General features: G+C 41.4%; 1 protein-coding gene across 1 annotated transcript in view; it reads right to left on the bottom strand.

Moving 5' to 3' along the window:
• Nucleotides 1-15,053, bottom strand: part of slc4a4a (solute carrier family 4 member 4a) — a 229,552-nt gene extending 214,499 nt beyond the window's left edge. Inside the window, exons 1-2 of the mRNA XM_055918665.1 lie at nt 14,986-15,053; nt 14,542-14,647 (exon numbers count right to left, since the gene is read on the bottom strand). Of these exons, the coding sequence (XP_055774640.1) occupies nt 14,542-14,567 (26 nt within the window). The 5' untranslated portion in view covers nt 14,568-14,647; nt 14,986-15,053. The remainder of the gene's footprint in view (nt 1-14,541; nt 14,648-14,985) is intronic.
• Nucleotides 15,054-23,459: the final 8,406 nt, after the last annotated feature.

Here is a 23,459-nt window from a genome sequence, read left to right as displayed (position 1 = left end):
CCCAGGGATGTGTGTGCTTTGGGGACTTTTAACAACAGAACGGGTGTTGTATGTGGACGATGAGGGCTGCAGTAGATAACTCAGATAGGGGGGAGTGAGGCCTAAGAGGGTTTTATAAATAAGCAACAACCAGTGGCCAATGCAGGTGAAAGCTATGATCCCGTATTGATCTCACCTGTTAAATCCACGTCAATCAGTGTAGATGAAGGGGAGGAGACGGGTTAAAGAAGCATTTTTAATCCTTGAGACAATTGAGACATGGATTGTATGTGACAGTACTGTATTTTGCGGTATCCAATACTGTTACTGTAATTGAATGATGGTACCAATAACACTACTGTAGTCATTTTACTGTTATAAATAATCCTACTGTAATCTTTGGTACTGTTTTTTTACAGTATGGTACAGATAAATGCACTATTAAAAATGTCTTGTAATTTTACGGTACACTACTGGTTGCAGAGAAGTGCAATAAATATACAATAAGTGACTTTGTTTTTACAGCTAAATGAAAGGGATTTTTCTGTAAAAGGACAGAATGCTGTTGAGGTCTAATTAATTGTGACTACACCTCACTTAGGATTCCTAACCCTATTGGTTGGTAACAACCTGAATTTCCTGCTGCGCCACCAGGTTTGTGAGAATACACAATAAAAATAAAGTATATATGCCAACAACTTGAAGATGTTATTGCTGTAAAAGGACAGCATACTGCTGTATTCTGATTACAGTATACTCTTGTAAATTATATTGACTGTATTTTTACTGTAACTCAGTAGCCAGTAAGTTATCGTAATTTTACAGGATATGTAATTCAATAAAATTAGCACACTTGGGACTCTAGCTCCACTGGGATTTGAACACACAACTTCTTGGTTGCCAGCAACCTGAAATGTCCTGCCATGCAACCCTTATGTGTGGGAGTGACAGAGATTGGCAACAGATTTATTGGCAAGAATACATTTCTGCACTTTTCTAAATGTTGCCCAATATCAAGTCAATTATTGTGTGACTATCTGACAACACCAAATTAAACATTGCAGTGCTTAAGGACACTTGACATAAAGTGCGCAATAATGCTCTGGGGATTTGAACTTGCAACTTCTTGGGGGTAGGGGGTGAATCGGTATTTCTGCAGTGCCATCATGTACATACTGTACACTATGTATACAGCAGTATATGGACACCCCTTCAAATTAGTGGATTCGGCTATTTCAGCCACACCAGTTGCTGACAGGTGTATAAAATTGAGCACACAGCCATGCAATCTCCACAGACAAACATTGGCAGTAGTATGGCCTTACTGAAGAGGTCAGTGACTTTCAACGTGGCACCGTCATAGGATGCCACTTTTCCAACGTTTCCAGCTTGTCCAGCAACAGTTTGGGGAAGGCCCTTTCCTGTTTCACCCATGCCCAAATCGAGGTCCATACAGAAATGTTTTGTCGAGATGTGGAAGAACTTGACTGGCCTGCACAGAGCCCTGACCTCAACCCCATCAAACACCTTTGGGATGAATTGGAACGCCGACTGCGAGCCAGGCCTAATCGCCCATCATCAGTACCCGACCTCACTAATGCTCTTGTGGCTGAATGGAAGGAAGTCTGGGTAGCAATGTTCCAACATCCAGTGGAAAGCCAGAAGAGTGGAGGCTGTTTTAGCAGCAAAGGGGAGACCAACTCCATATTAATGTCCATGATTTTGGAATGAGATGTTCCACGAGCAGGTGTCCACATACTTTTGGTCATGTAGTGTACTTTTTACCAAGGAACATACACTGAGTGTACAAAACATTAGCAACACCTTCCTAATATTGAGTTGCACCCCACCACCCTTTTGAACAGCCTCAATTTGTCGGTGCATGGACTCTACAAGGTGTCTAAAGCGTTCCACAGGGATGCTGGCCCATGTTGACTCCAATGCTTCCGACAGTTGTGTCAAGATGGCTGGATGTCCTTTAGGTGGTGGACCATTCTTGATACACACAGGAAGCTGTTGAACATGAAAAACCCAGCAGCGTTGCGGTTCTTGACAGACTCAATCCGGTGGGCCTTCCACCAACTACCATACCCCGTTCAAAGACACTTCAATATTTTGTCACCCTCTGAATGGCTTCTTTTCTTACAGGTAACTGGCTTACAGTAAGTTACTTCCTGTTAGCAAAAAGTATACATTTTGTTACAGTGTAGCTAGCCGGATGTGTAGTGGGGCCGCGCGTCATAAACAGGTTTGTGTAAGGACTGGGTGTCGGAGTGCGAAGTCAAACGCAAGAAACAGAGGGTGCAATAACAAATGTTCCTTTTAATGAACACTGAGAAACTAAAGCCACCCTTCTAATACACTGGGTGCTCACATAAAACTACCCCAGACACGGGGGTAATGAAAGCAGTCCAGTAACCACGTAGACACGTAGTTCAAAACAAACACCACGCTTACCAACTAACAATCCCGCACAAAGAACCGGGCGGGCCGGCTGACTGATAAGCCCAACTAATTACCAACAAATGAAAACAGGTGTAACCAATAAACACATAGGGAGGGGGAGAAAATAATCAGTGGCAGCTAATAGGCCGGTGACGACGAGCGCCGAGCGCCACCCGAACGGGAAGGAGAGCCTGCCTCGGTCAGAGTCGTGACAGTTTGTTATTGTTTACATTCCAAAAAAGGTCTATAGGAACTTATAGCTGTATAGCCTTAGAGTAACTTATAGCATAAGGTTGAGTGATTTTTAAATGTATTTTTATTTTACCATTATTTTACCAGGGAAGTTGACTGAGAACACATTCTCATTTACAGCAGTAAGCAACGATTCCCGCTATCAATACCTCAGATTAAAATATAGTGACATGCCATCCATGATTCATTAGACTTTGGTTCCCTGCACAAAGGCCTTAAACTGAAGCATATTATCTTATAACTCATGTGAATCTCTAGAATCTGACATTATTGTTTTAAGGGTACTAGTTAGTGTGCATGATAATATTGCACTATGGTTGAAGGGTGCTAGTTAGTGTGCATGATAATATTGCACTATGGTTGAAGGGTACTAGTTAGTGTGCATGATAATATTGCACTATGGTTGAAGGGTACTAGTTAGTGTGCATGATAATATTGCACTATGGTTGAAGGGCACTAGTTAGTGTGCATGATAATATTGCACTATGGTTGAAGGGTGCTAGTTAGTGTGCATGATAATATTGCACTATGGTTGAAGGGTACTAGTTAGTGTGCAAGATAATATTGCACTATGGTTGAAGGGTACTAGTTAGTGTGCATGATAATATTGCACTATGGTTGAAGGGTGCTAGTTAATGTGCATGATAATATTGCACTATGGTTGAAGGGTACTAGTTAGTGTGCATGATAATATTGCACTATGGTTGAAGGGAGCTAGTTAATGTGAATGATAATATTGCACTATGGTTGAAGGGTACTAGTTAGTGTGCATGCTAATATTGCACTATGGTTGAAGGGTGCTAGTTAGTGTGCATGCTAATATTGCACTATGGTTGAAGGGTACTAGTTAGTGTGCATGCTAATATTGCACTATGGTTGAAGGGTGCTAGTTAATGTGAATGATAATATTGCACTATGGTTGAAGGGTGCTAGTTAATGTGCATGATCATATTGCACTATGGTTGAAGGGTGCTAGTTAATGTGCATGATAATATTGCACTATGGTTGAAGGGTACTAGTTAGTGTGCATGGTAATATTGCACTATGGTTGAAGGGTACTAGTTAATGTACATGATAATATTGCACTATGGTTGAAGGGTGCTAGTTAATGTGCATGATAATATTGCATTATGGTTGAAGGGTGCTAGTTTGCTAGTTAATGTGCATGATAATATTGCACTATGGTTGAAGGGTACTAGTTAGTGTGCAGGATAATATTGCACTATGGTTGAAGGGTGCTAGTTAATGTGCATGATAATATTGCACTATGGTTGAAGGGTACTAGTTAATGTGCATGATAATATTGCACTATGGTTGAAGGGTGCTAGTTAATGTGCATGATAATATTGCACTATGGTTGAAGGGTACTAGTTAGTGTGCATGATAATATTGCACTATGGTTGAAGGGTGCTAGTTAATGTGCATGATAATATTGCTTATGGTTGAAGGGTACTAGTTAGTGTGCATGCTAATATTGCACTATGGTTGAAGGGTGCTAGTTAATGTGCATGATAATATTGCATTATGGTTGAAGGGTGCTAGTTTGCTAGTTAGTGTGCATGATAGTATTGCACTATGGTTGAAGGGTACTAGTTAGTGTGCATGATAATATTGCACTATGGTTGAAGGGTGCTAGTTAATGTGCATGATAATATTGCACTATGGTTGAAGGGTACTAGTTAATGTGCATGATAATATTGCACTATGGTTGAAGGGTGCTAGTTAATGTGCATGATAATATTGCACTATGGTTGAAGGGTACTAGTTAATGTGCATGATAATATTGCACTATGGTTGAAGGGTGCTAGTTAGTGTGCATGATAATATTGCACTATGGTTGAAGGGTACTAGTTAGTGTGCATGATAATATTGCACTATGGTTGAAGGGTGCTAGTTAATGTGCATGATAATATTGCACTATGGTTGAAGGGTACTAGTTAGTGTGCATGATAATATTGCACTATGGTTGAAGGGTGCTAGTTAATGTGCATGATAATATTGCACTATGGTTGAAGGGTACTAGTTAATGTGCATGATAATATTGCACTATGGTTGAAGGGTGCTAGTTAGTGTGCATGATAATATTGCACTATGGTTGAAGGATGCTAGTTAATGTGAATGATAATATTGCACTATGGTTGAAGGGTACTAGTTAATGTGCATGATAATATTGCACTATGGTTGAAGGGTGCTAGTTAGTGTGCATGATAATATTGCACTATGGTTGAAGGGTGCTAGTTTGCACTATGGTTGAAGGATAGAAGTTAGTATACAGTGCATTTCCCCCCCCTATATTTAACTAAGCAAGTCAGTTCTTATTGAAGATGACATATGACCTTAGGGTTCCAGTCACTAACATTACTACTGACCTGATAGACACAGTCACTAACATTATTACTGACCTGATAGACACAGTCACTAACATTACTACTGACCTGATAGACACAGTCACTAACATTACTACTGACCTGATGGACACAGTCACTAACATTATTACTGACCTGATAGACACAGTCACTAACATTATTACTGACCTGATAGACACAGTCACTAACATTACTACTGACCTGATAGACACAGTCACTAACATTACTACTGACCTGATAGACACAGTCACTAACATTATTACTGACCTGATAGACACAGTCACTAACATTACTACTGACCTGATGGACACAGTCACTAACATTATTACTGACCTGATGGACACAGTCACTAACATTACTACTGAGTTAATAGACACAGTCACTAACATTACTACTGAGTTAATAGACACAGTCACTAACATTATTACTGAGTTAATAGACACAGTCACTAACATTACTACTGAGTTAATAGACACAGTCACTAACATTACTACTGAGTTAATAGACACAGTCACTAACATTATTACTGACCTGATAGACACAGTCACTAACATTATTACTGAGTTAATAGACACAGTCACTAACATTATTACTGAGTTAATAGACACAGTCACTAACATTACTACTGAGTTAATAGACACAGTCACTAACATTATTACTGACCTGATAGACACAGTCACTAACATTATTACTGAGTTAATAGACACAGTCACTAACATTATTACTGAGTTAATAGACACAGTCACTAACATTATTACTGAGTTAATAGACACAGTCACTAACATTACTTCTGACCTGATGGACACAGTCACTAACATTATTACTGAGTTAATAGACACAGTCACTAACATTACTACTGAGTTAATAGACACAGTCACTAACATTATTACTGAGTTAATAGACACAGTCACTAACATTACTACTGAGTTAATAGACACAGTCACTAACATTATTACTGAGTTAATAGACACAGTCACTAACATTATTACTGAGTTAATAGACACAGTCACTAACATTATTACTGAGTTAATAGACAGTCACTAACATTATTACTGAGTTAATAGACACAGTCACTAACATTATTACTGAGTTAATAGACAGTCACTAACATTATTACTGAGTTAATAGACACAGTCACTAACATTACTACTGAGTTAATAGACACAGTCACTAACATTATTACTGAGTTAATAGACACAGTCACTAACATTATTACTGAGTTAATAGACACAGTCACTAACATTATTACTGAGTTAATAGACACAGTCACTAACATTATTACTGACCTGATGGACACAGTCACTAACATTATTACTGACCTGATAGACACAGTCACTAACATTATTACTGAGTTAATAGACAGTCACTAACATTATTACTGAGTTAATAGACACAGTCACTAACATTACTACTGAGTTAATAGACACAGTCACTAACATTACTACTGAGTTAATAGACACAGTCACTAACATTATTACTGAGTTAATAGACACAGTCACTAACATTACTACTGAGTTAATAGACACAGTCACTAACATTATTACTGAGTTAATAGACAGTCACTAACATTATTACTGAGTTGATAGACACAGTCACTAACATTATTACTGAGTTAATAGACAGTCACTAACATTATTACTGAGTTAATAGACACAGTCACTAACATTATTACTGAGTTAATAGACACAGTCACTAACATTACTACTGAGTTAATAGACACAGTCACTAACATTATTACTGAGTTAATAGACACAGTCACTAACATTATTACTGAGTTAATAGACAGTCACTAACATTATTACTGAGTTAATAGACACAGTCACTAACATTACTACTGAGTTAATAGACACAGTCACTAACATTATTACTGAGTTAATAGACACAGTCACTAACATTATTACTGAGTTAATAGACACAGTCACTAACATTATTACTGAGTTAATAGACACAGTCACTAACATTATTACTGACCTGATGGACACAGTCACTAACATTATTACTGACCTGATAGACACAGTCACTAACATTATTACTGAGTTAATAGACAGTCACTAACATTATTACTGAGTTAATAGACACAGTCACTAACATTACTACTGAGTTAATAGACACAGTCACTAACATTACTACTGAGTTAATAGACACAGTCACTAACATTATTACTGAGTTAATAGACACAGTCACTAACATTACTACTGAGTTAATAGACACAGTCACTAACATTATTACTGAGTTAATAGACAGTCACTAACATTATTACTGAGTTGATAGACAGTCACTAACATTATTACTGAGTTAATAGACACAGTCACTAACATTATTACTGAGTTAATAGACACAGTCACTAACATTACTACTGAGTTAATAGACACAGTCACTAACATTATTACTGAGTTAATAGACAGTCACTAACATTATTACTGAGTTAATAGACACAGTCACTAACATTATTACTGAGTTAATAGACACAGTCACTAACATTACTACTGAGTTAATAGACACAGTCACTAACATTATTACTGAGTTAATAGACACAGTCACTAACATTATTACTGAGTTAATAGACAGTCACTAACATTATTACTGAGTTAATAGACACAGTCACTAACATTACTACTGAGTTAATAGACACAGTCACTAACATTATTACTGAGTTAATAGACACAGTCACTAACATTATTACTGAGTTAATAGACAGTCACTAACATTATTACTGAGTTAATAGACACAGTCACTAACATTATTACTGAGTTAATAGACACAGTCACTAACATTATTACTGAGTTAATAGACACAGTCACTAACATTATTACTGAGTTAATAGACACAGTCACTAACATTACTACTGAGTTAATAGACACAGTCACTAACATTATTACTGAGTTAATAGACACAGTCACTAACATTATTACTGAGTTAATAGACAGTCACTAACATTATTACTGAGTTAATAGACACAGTCACTAACATTACTACTGAGTTAATAGACACAGTCACTAACATTATTACTGAGTTAATAGACACAGTCACTAACATTATTACTGAGTTAATAGACAGTCACTAACATTATTACTGAGTTAATAGACACAGTCACTAACATTATTACTGAGTTAATAGACACAGTCACTAACATTATTACTGAGTTAATAGACAGTCACTAACATTATTACTGAGTTAATAGACACAGTCACTAACATTATTACTGAGTTAATAGACAGTCACTAACATTATTAATGAGTTAATAGACACAGTCACTAACATTATTACTGAGTTAATAGACAGTCACTAACATTATTACTGAGTTAATAGACACAGTCACTAACATTATTACTGAGTTAATAGACAGTCACTAACATTATTACTGAGTTAATAGACACAGTCACTAACATTATTACTGAGTTAATAGACACAGTCACTAACATTATTACTGAGTTAATAGACAGTCACTAACATTATTACTGAGTTAATAGACACAGTCACTAACATTACTACTGAGTTAATAGACACAGTCACTAACATTAATACTGAGTTAATAGACACAGTCACTAACATTATTACTGAGTTAATAGACACAGTCACTAACATTATTACTGAGTTAATAGACAGTCACTAACATTATTACTGAGTTAATAGACACAGTCACTAACATTACTACTGAGTTAATAGACACAGTCACTAACATTACTACTGAGTTAATGGACACAGTCACTAACATTACTACTGACCTGATGGACACAGTCACTAACATTATTACTGAGTTAATAGACACAGTCACTAACATTACTACTGAGTTAATAGACACAGTCACTAACATTACTACTGAGTTAATAGACACAGTCACTAACATTATTACTGAGTTAATAGACAGTCACACTGTACACGCTCTACTTCAACAATGTTGCAACATTCCCTGATAGACCAGAAGGGAACAAGAGAGGATGAGTCTCAAGAACGTACACTGAGTTTACCAAACATTAAGAACACCTTCCTAATATTGAGTTGCACCCCTCCCTTTTGCCCTCAGAGCAGCTTCAATTTGTTGGGGCCTGGATTCTACAAGGTGTCTAAAGCGTTCCACAGGGATGCTGGCCCATGTTGACTCCAATGCTTCCCACAGTTGTGTAAAGATGGCTGGATGTCCTTTAGTTGGTGGACCATTCTTGATACACACAGGAAACTTTTGAGTGTGAAAAACCCAGCAGTGTTGCAGCTCTTAACAAGGGTGCCTGGTACCTACTACCATACACCGTTCTAAGGCAATTCAATATTTTGTGTTGCCCATTCACCCTCAATGGCACATATACACAAGCCATGTCTCAATTGTCTCAAGGCTTAAAAATCCTTATTTAACCTGTCTCCTCCCCTTCATCTACACTGATTGAAGTGGATTTAACAAGTGACATCAGTAAGGAATCATAGCTTTAACCTGGATTTATCTGGTCTTTCTGTGTCATGGAAAGAGCAGGTGTTCCTAATGTTGAGTATACTCAGTGTATTTTGCAATGATCTCATCTACATCATTGAACAATATTATTATTAGATAAGGTTCCAAGTCATTTCTCTGTTTCAATATTTCTAATTACCTGATTCCCTCTCAATAAAATGTTGAACTATACTTTGTTGTTTTCTCCGTGTTTCTCCATTTAGCAGTGCTCTCTTCCTACCTCCATTGCCACCTATGGAACATCTACAGGCATAACAGGCTGAATTCCCCAAAACTACAGCTCAACTTGACATCCACAAATCCTCCTTCTGTCAACTCTTGTTCATGTGATATATTATAATGAACATTGATGTAAACTAAAGTGGTATGAAAATATGTTGTAAGGTTTGAAACGAGTCTGGATCTGTAATATATATATATAGAAGCATTTATAGAAGCATGCATCAAAGAACACAAACAGAACAAACGCATCGGTCCTGGAACATGAATCAGGCTGAAACATCGTTTATGACAATGATAGTGCTTTACTCAATGACTTTCATTAACTTCAAACTGACAGCGTATCACCTCTGCTGTCTAGCTGACAGTCTACCTGACAGTCTACCTGACAGTCTACCTGACAGTCTAACTGACAGTCTACCTGACAGTCTAACTGACAGTCTACCTGACAGTCTACCTGACAGTCTACCTGACAGTCTACCTGACAGTCTACCTGCCAGTCTACCTGACAGTCTAACTGACAGTTTACCTGACAGTCTAGCTGACAGTCTACCTGACAGTCTACCTGACAGTCTACCTGACAGTCTAACTGACAGTTTACCTGACAGTCTAGCTGACAGTCTACCTGACAGTCTACCTGACAGTCTAGCTGATAGTCTAGCTGACAGTCTACCTGACAGTCTAACTGACAGTCTACCTGACAGTCTACCTGACAGTCTAGTGGACAGTCTAGCTGACAGTCTACCTGACAGTCTAACTGACAGTTTACCTGACAGCGTATCACCTCTCTACTGCTGTCTACCTGACAGTCTACCTGACAGTCTACCTGACAGTCTAACTGACAGTCTACCTGACAGTCTACCTGACAGTCTAACTGACAGTCTAGCTGACAGTTTACCTGACAGCGTATCAGCTATCTACTGCTTCCTAACTCAATGCATAAACAATGGCACTGTTCCCAGGGAGAAAGGGCAGTTCAAACGTCAGTTTACAGTGTGTACAATAAAAAATAATTTAGATCCCAGTACTAACTGCTGAAATAACTAGAATTCCAGAACAACGACAGGCCACTTTGCTGAGAATAAACCAATTAATTTTCATTTGTAGAAATAGCAGATGACATTGACTTTAAATACATCCAGTTGAAATGTTGGAGCATGATGGAGTTGATCTCATGAAAGATAGATGAGTAAACCGACAGATCAAATCTAGGTCGTTCACACTGAGCATCAGCTGACCTCATTTACTGGTAAAATACCACAACATTAGGACAACATTAGATCAGTATTATACTGGTCAATACCACAACATTAGGACAATATTAGATTAGTATTATACTGGTCAATACCACAACATTAGGACAACATTACATCAATATTATACTGGTCAATACCACAACATTAGGACAATATTAGATTAATATTATACTGGTCAATACCACAACATTAGGACAATATTAGATTAGTATTATACTGGTCAATACCACAACATTAGGACAATATTAGATCAGTATTATACTGGTCAATACCACAACATTAGGACAATATTAGATTAGTATTATACTGGTCAATACCACAACATTAGTACAATATTAGATTAGTATTATACTGGTCAATACCACAACATTAGGACAATATTAGATTAGTATTATACTGGTCAATACAACATTAGGACAATATTAGATTAATATTATACTGGTCAATACAACATTAGGACAATATTAGATTAGTATTATACTGGTCAATACCACAACATTAGGACAATATTAGATTAGTATTATACTGGTCAATACAACATTAGGACAATATTAGATTAATATTATACTGGTCAATACCACAACATTAGGACAATATTAGATTAGTATTATACTGGTCAATACAACATTAGGACAATATTAGATTAATATTATACTGGTCAATACAACATTAGGACAACATGGTATTCATTCACTGATATGGATTAATATTCCATTGGTTGTGATTGAGTACATTTCTGTTTTCAGATTATCATGGGAAAACAACTATTTTGGAGGTAAACTCCATACAATATAGTGTAGAGGACAGTTCCATACAATACAATGTAGAGGACAGTTCCATACAATATAATGTAGAGGACAGTTCCATACAATATAGTGTAGAGGACAGTTCCATACAATGCATCATGAAGAGGACAACACCATACAATAGTTTACAATTGGCTCATTCATCCCCCTCCTCTCCCCTGTAACTATTCCCCAGGTCGTTGCTGCAAATGAGAACGTGTTCTCAGTCAACTTACCTGGTAAAATAACGGTAAAATAAAAAAAATATAAAAAAATTGTGTAGAGGACAGTTCTATACAATAGAGTATTGAGGACAGTTCCATACAATATAATGTAGAGGACAGTTCCATACAATATAATGTAGAGGACAGTTCCATACAATATAATGTAGAGGACAGTTCCATACAATATAATGTAGAGGACAGTTCCATACAATGCATCATGAAGAGGACAACACCATACAATATTGTCAAGCCCTGATCTGTTGCACCTGTCTTTGTGATTGTCTCCACCCACCTCCAGGTGTCACCCGTTTTCCCCATTAGTCCCTGGGTATTTATTTCGCTGTTCCCTGTTTGTCTGTTGCCAGTTCGTCTTGTCATGTCAACCCAACAAGCGTGGTTTACCATGCTCCTGCCTTTTCTTATTTCTCTTTTGCTAGTCCTCCCGGTTTTGACCCTTGCCTGCCTTGACTGTGAACCCGCCTGCCTTACCATACTGCCTGCCACTCCGTACCTCCTGGACTCTGACCATGTTATGATCTTTTGCCTGTCCATGACCATTCTCTTGCCTGTCCATGACCATTCTCTTGCCTGTCCATGACCATTCTCTTGCCTGTCCATGACCATTCTCTTGCCTGTCCATGACCATTCTCTTGCCTGTCCATGACCATTCTCTTGCCTGTCCATGACCATTCTCTTGCCTGTCCATGACCATTCTCTTGCCTGTCCATGACCATTCTCTTGCCTGTCCATGACCATTCTCTTGCCTGTCCATGACCATTCTCTTGCCTGTCCATGACCATTCTCTTGCCTGTCCATGACCATTCTCTTGCCTGTCCATGACCATTCTCTTGCCTGTCCATGACCATTCTCTTGCCTGTCCATGACCATTCTCTTGCCTGTCCATGACCATTCTCTTGCCTGTCACTTGGATTATAATAAAATTCAGAGACTCGAACCATCTGCCTCCCGTGTCTGCATCTGGGTCACGCCATGTGCCCTTATACAATATAATGTAGAGGACAGTAGCTTACTATATATTGTAGAGGACAGTTCCATACTATATAATGTAGAGGACAGTTCCATACTATATAATGTAGAGGACAGTTCCATACTATATAATGTAGAGGACAGTTCCATACTATATAATGTAGAGGACAGTTCCATACTATATATTGTAGAGGACAGTTCCATACTATATATAATGTAGAAGACACTTCCATACAATATAATGTAGAGGACACTTCCATACAATATAATGTAGAGGACAGTTCCATACAATATAATGCAGAGGACAGTTCCATACAATATATTGTAGAGGACAGTTCCATACAATATAATGTAGAGGACAGTTCCATACAATATAGTGTAGAGGACAGTTCCATACAATATAATGTAGATGACAGTTCCATACAATATATTGTAGAGGACAGTTCCATACAATATAATGTAGAGGACACTTCCATACAATATAATGTAGAGGACAGTTCCATACAATATAATGTAGAGGACAGTTCCATACAATATAATGTAGAGGACAGTTCCATACAATATAGTGTAGAGAGGACAGTTCCATACAATATAATGTAGATGACAGTTCCATACATTATATTGTAGAGGACAGTTCCATACTATATAATGTAGAGGACAGTTCCATACTATATAATGTAGATGACAGTTCCATACTATATAATGTAGAGGACAGTTCCATACTATATAATGTAGAGGACAGTTCCATACTATATAATGTAGAGGACAGTTCCATACTATATAATGTAGAGGACAGTTCCATACTATATAATGTAGATGACAGTTCCATACTATATAATGTAGATGACAGTTCCATACTATATAATGTAGAGGACAGTTCCATACTATATAATGTAGAGGACAGTTCCATACTATATAATGTAGAGGACAGTTCCATACTATATAATGTAGATGACAGTTCCATACTATATAATGTAGAGGACAGTTCCATACTATATAATGTAGATGACAGTTCCATACTATATAATGTAGATGACAGTTCCATACTATATAATGTAGAGGACAGTTCCATACTATATAATGTAGAGGACAGTTCCATACTATATAATGTAGAGGACAGTTCCATACTATATAATGTAGAGGACAGTTCCATACAATATTATAGGCTACCTTGGAAATGATCTATGCCTTCGTACAATAACATAGACGTTAGTCTTTGGGGCTGTTAGTTCAAGAATAAATGGCTGTTATTGATGTTAAACTTTTCTCTCCATTTCTTATGTCTAAAACAAGAATTGCAGAGGTCGAGGAGGGTACTAAAGGCTATTAACTGGTTGGCAAAAACAATCACTGCAATAAATATTTGCATTGAAATAAGTCACACAGTTTGTTAATCATGTAAAGATTAATGCTCAACCATTCACAAATGTTTTCCCAAACATTCTTTGGGATTCGGATTTCTACTTTACGCATGAAAATGACATTTATTCTACAAAATGCTATTTACTTTGAAATAGTTACAAGACAAAGATGTTCACTTTGTTGAGAAAGATCTATAATATTAATAACATTTAAGTCACTTACTTCTTTTTGCCACCGTTCATTTTCATAAGAGTTCAGTAATGATGGGTTTCAGCTGTAGAATGTCCGAGACAAATCGAGGTCGGCACCGCGAGTGCTGATGTTTTATCTGTCGGGACAAAATGACAAGGTCTTTTCTGCTGTTTCTCATCCACTGTTCCCTCCAGACAGAACCCCTTTGACAACATCCTATTTGATTGTCAATACACAATTAACTGGCAAAGTTCACCCAAACACACCTCACTCAAAACAAAGTACAGTAGCAAACGGACGGAGTTGGAAGCGAACACGGGTCTTTCGAGTGAAAGGTACATGGCCATGCTACCCATTTCGCCTATAGGGTAAACCCACTTGGTGTGAATTGTAACATAGCTCATATAGCAAGTATCACTACAATATGCACGTGGCAGCCCGAGTCGTGGCAACAGTCGGTATAGGATTACATACCTTCACTTTTGAGGGACTATCCTTAGTCTTCGGCAGCACGCGACAACTAGATAGATGACTTTGTGACACTGTAGTCATGCAGATCGCTGCCTCCTTTCTATTTCATATCTAACTATCCCTCTGACAACGTCACGCCTTCAATGGGAGGTCAAAGTGTTGAGGTTTCGCCAGATGCAGAGAAATGTTTACCTTAGGCCCAAAGTTTGCGTCTTCACTGAGATCCAGTCAACTGTATTCTGAATATTAACATGTAGCTAATGTCTTGCTGGCAATGACGGTGGTTTATGAAGGGCAGTTTCAGTGATGTAAAGTATGTTCATTTGTTTAGAAAGATACATTATAAAAAATAAAGAGATGTTATTAGGTGTGCAGGGACATCTTCTGGACTGGCAGACTATTACAAGACCTTCCTCACAATACTCCTCACATTGACAATTTGCGTGCGGTCAGCCGGCAGAACCGTACCTTGTGACAATTGTTTGGTTTTGTTTGTTAGTAAAAATAAAAAAAGAGACTGATCACCACTTTAGATATTTATTAACGAAAAGCATAGACATATTAATTTGCAATGTTTGGGTATTTGTTTTCTAAATACTTGCATATTTCTTTGTTTCTGTTACATACAATATAATATAGAGGACAGTTCCATACATTATATTGTAGAGGACAGTTCCATACAATATAATGTAGAGGACAGTTCCATACAATATAATGTAGAGGACAGTTCCATACAATATTATGTAGAGGACAGTTCCATACAATATTATGTAGAGGACAGTTCCATACAATATAATGTGGAGGACAGTTCCATACAATATAATGTAGAGGACAGCTCCATACAATATAATGTAGAGGACAGTTCCATACAATATAATGTAGAGGACAGTTCCATACAATATAATGCAGAGGACAGTTCCATACAATATAATGTAGATGACAGTGCCATACAATATTATGTAGAGGACAGTTCCATACAATATTATAGGCTACCTTGGAAATGATCTATGCCTTTGTACAATAACATAGACGTTAGTCTTTGGGGCTGTTAGTTCAAGAATAAATGGCTGTTATTGATGTTAAACTTTTCTCTCCATTTCTTATGTCTAAAACAAGAATTGCAGAGGTCGAGGAGGGTACTAAAGGCTATTAACTGGTTGGCAAAAACAATCACTGCAATAAATATTTGCATTGAAAGAAGTCACACAGTTTGTTAATCATGTAAAGATTAATGCCCAACCATTCACAAATGTTTTCCCAAACATTCTTTGGGATTCGGATTTCTACTTTACGCATGAAAATTATATTTATTCTACAAAATGCTAGGACATTGGTCGCCAGGATTAGCGTTTGTATCTAGTCTCTTAATAATTGCATAACGATTGCATAACGATGCAAGTTAGAAATGTTAATTATAGTCGTACTGAGTCGGTGATGCAATGATTCGTTATCTTTCTAGATCCTCCAGAGACGCTCAGGGCCTGTTGCATTTATTTTTTACAGGAAACCATGGAACCATCACTGCGATATAGGCCTACACTCAGGAAAAAAGGTGCTATCTAGAACCTACAAGGATTCTTCCGGTCTGTGTCTACTGTAGCATTTGGTTGTCAAAGTTGGTCGCCTAATGGGTCCAGTATGTCAGCTATCTGGTCCAACACTTCCTGAGGGATTGGAACCTCAACCTGTGTCATAGTAGATTAAAAGGGTTCTTTAAAGGGTTCTCCTATGTGGGGACTGCCTAATAACCTTTTGGAACCGCTTTTTCTAAGAGTGTACTCAACAAGTTCAACTTGTTCAGTTTACACCTCTTCGTTCTCTACTCCAACATCTGCCTGGTATTAAAAATAACACGCACTATTGCACCACCACCTTTGAACGTTTCGTCAACCTCTGCTCAGACTTAAATAGCAGTGACCCAAGAACCTCCTCCAGGGGTGACCGTAGCAACCTCCGCCAGGGGTGACCGTAGCAACCTCCTCCAGGGGTGACCGTAGCAACCTCCTCCAGGGGTGACTGTAGCAACCTCCTCCAGGGGTGACCGTAGCAACCTCCTCCAGGGGTGACCGTAGCAACCTCCGCCAGGGGTGACCGTAGCAACCTCCGCCAGGGGTGACCGTAGCAACCTCCTCCAGGGGTGACCGTAGCAACCTCCTCCAGGGGTGACCGTAGCAGTCTCCTCCAGGGGTGACCGTAGCAACCTCCGCCAGGGGTGACCGTAGCAACCTCCTCCAGGGGTGACCGTAGCAACCTCCTCCAGGGGTGACCGTAGCAACCCCCTCCAGGGGTGACCGTAGCAACCTCCTCCAGGGGTGACCGTAGCCATCTCCTCCAGGGGTGACCGTAGCAACCTCCTCCAGGGGTGACCGTAGCAACCTCCTCCAGGGGTGACCGTAGCAACCTCCTCCAGGGGTGACCGTAGCAACCTCCTCCAGGGGTGACCGTAGCAACCTCCTCCAGGGGTGACCGTAGCAACCTCCTCCAGGGGTGACCGTAGCAACCTCCTCCAGGGGTGACCGTAGCAACCTCCTCCAGGGGTGACCGTAGCAACCTCCGCCAGGGGTGACCGTAGCAACCTCTTCCAGGGGTGACCGTAGCAACCTCCGCCAGGGGTGACCGTAGCAACCTCCTCCAGGGGTGACCGTAGCAACCTCCTCCAGGGGTGACCGTAGCAACCTCCTCCAGGGGTGACCGTAGCAACCTCCTCCAGGGGTGACCGTAGCAACCTCCGCCAGGGGTGACCGTAGCAACCTCCTCCAGGGGTGACCGTAGCAACCTCCTCCAGGGGTGACCGTAGCAACCTCCTCCAGGGGTGACCGTAGCAACCTCCTCCAGGGGTGACCGTAGAAACCTCCTCCAGGGGTGACCGTAGCAACCTCCGCCAGGGGTGACCGTAGCAACCTCCGCCAGGGGTGACCGTAGCAACTTCCTCCAGGGGTGACCGTAGCAACCTCCTCCAGGGGTGACCGTAGCAACCTCCGCCAGGGGTGACCGTAGCAATCTCCTCCAGGGGTGACCGTAGCAACCTCCTCCAGGGGTGACCGTAGCAACCTCCTCCAGGGGTGACCGTAGCAACCTCCTCCAGGGGTGACCGTAGCAACCTCCTCCAGGGGTGACCGTAGCAACCTCCTCCAGGGGTGACCGTAGCAACCTCCTCCAGGGGTGACCGTAGCAACCTCCTCCAGGGGTGACCGTAGCAACCTCCTCCAGGGGTGACCGTAGCAACCTCCTCCAGGGGTGACCGTAGCAACCTCCGCCAGGGGTGACCGTAGCAACCTCTTCCAGGGGTGACCGTAGCAACCTCCGCCAGGGGTGACCGTAGCAACCTCCTCCAGGGGTGACCGTAGCAACCTCCTCCAGGGGTGACCGTAGCAACCTCCTCCAGGGGTGACCGTAGCAACCTCCGCCAGGGGTGACCGTAGCAACCTCCTCCAGGGGTGACCGTAGCAACCTCCTCCAGGGGTGACCGTAGCAACCTCCTCCAGGGGTGACCGTAGCAACCTCCTCCAGGGGTGACCGTAGCAACCTCCTCCAGGGGTGACCGTAGAAACCTCCTCCAGGGGTGACCGTAGCAACCTCCGCCAGGGGTGACCGTAGCAACCTCCGCCAGGGGTGACCGTAGCAACCTCCTCCAGGGGTGACCGTAGCAACCTCCTCCAGGGGTGACCGTAGCAACCTCCGCCAGGGGTGACCGTAGCAACCTCCTCCAGGGGTGACCGTAGCAACCTCCTCCAGGGGTGACCGTAGCAACCTCCTCCAGGGGTGACCGTAGCAACCTCCTCCAGGGGTGACCGTAGCAACCTCCTCCAGGGGTGACCGTAGCAACCTCCTCCAGGGGTGACCGTAGCAACCTCCGCCAGGAGTGACCGTAGCAACCTCCTCCAGGAGTGACCGTAGCAACCTCCTCCAGGGGTGACCGTAGCAACCTCCTCCAGGGGTGACCGTAGCAACCTCCTCCAGGGGTGACCGTAGCAACCTCCTCCAGGGGTGACCGTAACATCCTCTAACAGTCCACCACTTTCTACCAAACTGCCTTCTCAGACAAAGCAATAAAGACAGTGAATGGCCTTACGTGAACATGGATCAAATCAAATCAGACATGGGCACACTGATTTTGATCTAATAAGCAACAGTGACTTTTTTAATGCAACAGAATACACACTAAAAACACATTACATTTCAATAGGTGCAATAACTTAGCTTTGATTACTTTGATTAGATCATGTGTTTGTGTCTTTTACAAGTCAAATTGTATCAGGTTTCAAATTCTGCTTAGAATTGTTTATGTAATTGTTTTCATAGGCTGTGTTTATGAGACTTAGTTTATGTTGTATACGGCCACATTGTCCCTTTTAAGAAAAAACGAATAAATAACCTAAAATAAAATGAACTGTGTAGCTTCTTATAGTATTTTTTCAACAGGTTATTGCCCATCATTACAGTAGTTAGGCACATCTAGGATATTTGAATACCATTTACACCACTCCCGCAATAACCACGGTGCTTTCTGTGTGAAATTTCAAAACGATTAGGCTACATGCACATAATAATGTGATTTGGATAGTCCCGTTAATATAGTAGTTAGACAGTAATCCTGTTTAGGCTACATGGTAATGAAATCAGGCTACAGATAGGACTTAGATAAATGCAGAAAACCGCCAATCATAATTAACGTTATGGTCTTTTTTCGCTATAATAAAAAATGTCGTTATTGCTGGCTCCGGCATGTTTCAACGGCAGGCGTCCTTGTGATTGGTGAAGTGGCGGGGGTTGGGCATCACATGTTTTTTTTTAAAAGCCATGCTATTGTTTTGTGTCTTTTCAATACGTGATGTTGAGATACACAATACAATATAATAATAAATAAATATATAAAATATATATAATAAATAAATACAATGAGATACATTGCCACAATACAATAAGAAGTGCATTTCTATTTTCGGTGGCGGCGAGAATCCATCACCCTTTTCTGGATGACTTATCGTCTATGGCACAGGTTGAGTTTCCAATCCCTCAGGAAGTGTTGGACCAGATAGCTGACATACTGGACCCATTAAGCGACCAACTTTGACAACCAAATGCTACAGTAGACACAGACCACGTCTTCCAAAAAATTGTGTTTAGATTTTCAGAGCATGTCACCCTTAGAAATGGTCTAGACATTTTTGAAAAGTTGGAAAGAGCCCTTCAGCTTCTTGACAACACTGGACTTCCAGTGAATGGGTTCCGATGTGTCACCATTCAGACTGGACAACGAGGTCGTCCAGCCTTGATGGTTCCAAAACAACAGCTGGAATACTTGCTAGAATTGCACTTCATTCTTCGCGAAAGGCTGTTTTCAGTTAGTGTGAGAACCATCCGGAGACAAATGTCTGAGTATGGTTTATCTGTCCGCCAAACATACAGCGACATCACTGACGAGGACTTGAGAAGAGAGGTGTCCGACTTTCTTGCCAACAGCCCCAACACCGTCTATGAGAACACTGTCGGATTTCTCATATCCTAAGGGCTAAGGTAGGCATCCTCAATAGTAGGCCTATTGTGTATAGGGATATAACTTGGTCCTAATGTTTTTAAGTGACATCAGTATATATTTTTTAAGCCATACAGTGCTATAACTCAATAGAGTCACATAGGGCATGTTTTGCACGAGCTAAATTCCAAATTCGGGCATATTTTTTGTAGTAGGCCTACTGCATCTCAAACTGAATGCCTCCTTACAAAGGTATAGGCTAGTCCACGCTTCTGCTGGAGTTTAGCCCGACAGTCTATATGTGATAGGTTATATGCCTGCAGTTGGTGTCTATATTTCAGGTCATTGTCTAACATAAGACAATGTCTTCCAGTTATTTTTCCACCTAAACTTCAAAGGTGCGCAAACGGTTAGTGCTATTTGGAACACTTGCAACGTCCGCCCCTCTCCTGATGGCACTGCATGTTTGTGGAGAACCTGGTGCTCAATCACTTGTAGACGACCTGATTCTGGGTCAGGGTTTCGTGCGTAGCAGAGCAGCTCACTCGCTGCGATCTATTGAAAGTCAGCTCTCAATCCAAGCTTTTGTCGGGACGGAAGGCGTCTTCCTCCACCTCCCCCTTTTAATAAATGGGTTACCAGGTGCATAGAGAAGGGCCAGGAGCCAGAGTCCGGAGGCCCAGACAGAGAGAAAGCAGACTAAAGAAGGTGGGGACCCGGGTGTAAAGTACCACCAGCACCTGGTAATCCATGTGTGTGGACTTAGTCTCTGAGCGGAAAGCTGCATGGTTACCGGGTGCACTTCAGCCGTTTTGGGTGACCAGGTGCACGAAGGCCGTTTTGGGTCACCAGGTGCACACGGTTCGTAACAGCGGGGCTATAGACTTTAGTGTCCGAGGAAGGGTGCTTAAGTGTGGGTGCCCTGGTTCGCCTGGTGTGCGAGGTTGTGGAGGTGGGGGGTGTCCCCGGCTGGAAATCATGCCCAGAGAGAGGTGTGTTGACCCGGGCAGGGATGGAGGCCAAGAGGCCTGGGGGTCCGTATCTCCAGGGGGTAAGCTCTACTTTCATGCCCGGAGAGATGGGTGTTACCCGGATAGTGAGTGAAGGCCAATAGGCCTGGAGGTCCGTATCTCCAGGGGGTAAGCTCTACTTTCATGCCCGGAGAGATGGGTGTTACCCGGATAGTGAGTGAAGGCCTATAGGCCTGGAGGTCTGTATCTCCAGGGGGTAAGCTCTACTCTCATGCCCGGAAAGATAGGTGTTGACCCGGGCAGGGATGGAGGCCTAGAGGCCTGTATGTCCGTAGTTCCACTGTCCTTAAGGGGGGCAGAGCAGTCAGCCTCCTTGGAGGTTGGCTGCTCTGTCCCCCTTTTCTTTGCCCCATTTCCCCATCACCACCAGGTAACCCGTTCAATCACCAGGCCCCAGGCCCACAGCTGGACATAGTCTCAGGAGGTCAAGTTGAACATATAATAATTTTCTGAGATTTATCTGAGATTTCTGAGAATTTTGGACTTAGTCATTTTTCAGCAAAGCTCTGTCATTGACGTACATTGTGTTCCCAGGCCCATATGCTAAAAATCAGCTCAAAATGTCCAGTGGCGCCCTCTTGTGGACAATCCCGGGTGGGAAGGGGTAGGGGGCCGCATAGAGGGTGCACCCAACCCGGGCATGGACCTCCATCACCCCCCCTGAAGCCATTATGCCCATTCCACAGCCAAGCATAGTGCAATGAACAGAGAAGTGGGCACTTCAAACCTCTATAAATTGACCAATGGCGCCCTCAAGTGACTTTTCCCGGTAGTTGGGTTCTCCCATGGAAGTCTGGATGCCCCATTGCTTCCATTCTGGGTTTATTGGAAGGTTTGTGTGTATGAGAAAATATGAGATGTATGAATAGTTTACCTACACTTATACTTTGCCATTCAATCCAAGTGGAGCCAAAGATCTGAGGGTTGCTATCCACTTGGATTCTGCGGCCTTTCTCTGGGCTGTGGTCCAGGTGGAGACAGTTTCTTGCCCAGTGATGTTCAGATGTATAATAGGGTGTGTTTGGAAATGTGTGACTAGATGTGTAGACAATTTATTATTAGTGATTGTATACAGATGTTGTTTGAGATGTGTTAAAATTGTAGATCCAGTTTCACCCACATAGATTTTTTTACATAATGCACAGGTGATTGCATAGACGATGTTGGTGCTGTTTATGTTCATCAGTTGTTTGATTGGGCTAAAGGTGTATGTGGGTTGTGTATGTTTGTCAGTTGTCTGTAGTAGTGATTTTCCGTGGGTACTGAGGGAGAGGGCCTGTTCAAAAATGTTGCATGGACTAAGAGGTCCTTCAGATTGGGATTCCTCCTGTATGCTGAGATGGGTCGGAATGGTTGTAGTGGGGGGAAGGCATGTTGTATATTTAAAAATGCGCTTTTTAGTCGTAAGTGTATGCGTTGATTTGTGTGTGAGTAGGTGCTAATAATAGGTAACCTCTGGGGTTCAGGCCCTGTACCCAAGATGGGAGTGGGTTTAGGGTTAGGGTTGGAGTTGGGGTTGGGGTTAGGGTTAGGGTTAGGGTTAGGGTAAGCGTAAGGGTAAGGGTAAGGGTAAGGGTTAGGGTTAGGGTTAGGGTTAGGGTTAGGGTAAGGGTAAGGGTAAGGGTAAGGGTTAGGGTTAGGGTTAGGGTTAGGGTTAGGGTAAGGGTAAGGGTTAGGGTTAGGGTTAGGGTTAGGGTTAGGGTTAGGGTTAGGGTTAGGGTAAGGGTAAGGGTTAGGGTTGAGGTTAGGGTTTGTGTCAGGAACAGTACCACCTAGGTTAAGGTTAGGGTTGGGGTTGAGGTTGGGGTTAAGGTTAGGGTTTGGGTTGGTATCAGGAACAGTTCCACCTGCGTTAGGGTTGGGGTTGGTGTCAAGAACAGTACCACCTGGGTTAAGGTTAGGGTTGGGGTGGGTGTTAGGGTTCGGGTTTGCGTCAGGAACAGTGCCACCTGGGTTAAAGTTAGGGTTAG

This window comes from Salvelinus fontinalis, chromosome 4 (assembly GCF_029448725.1).
Source record: "Salvelinus fontinalis isolate EN_2023a chromosome 4, ASM2944872v1, whole genome shotgun sequence".
NCBI classification, from domain to species: Eukaryota; Metazoa; Chordata; class Actinopteri; order Salmoniformes; family Salmonidae; genus Salvelinus; species Salvelinus fontinalis.
Note: the sequence above shows the minus strand (reverse complement) of the source record. Positions and strands in the feature narration are given on the sequence as shown.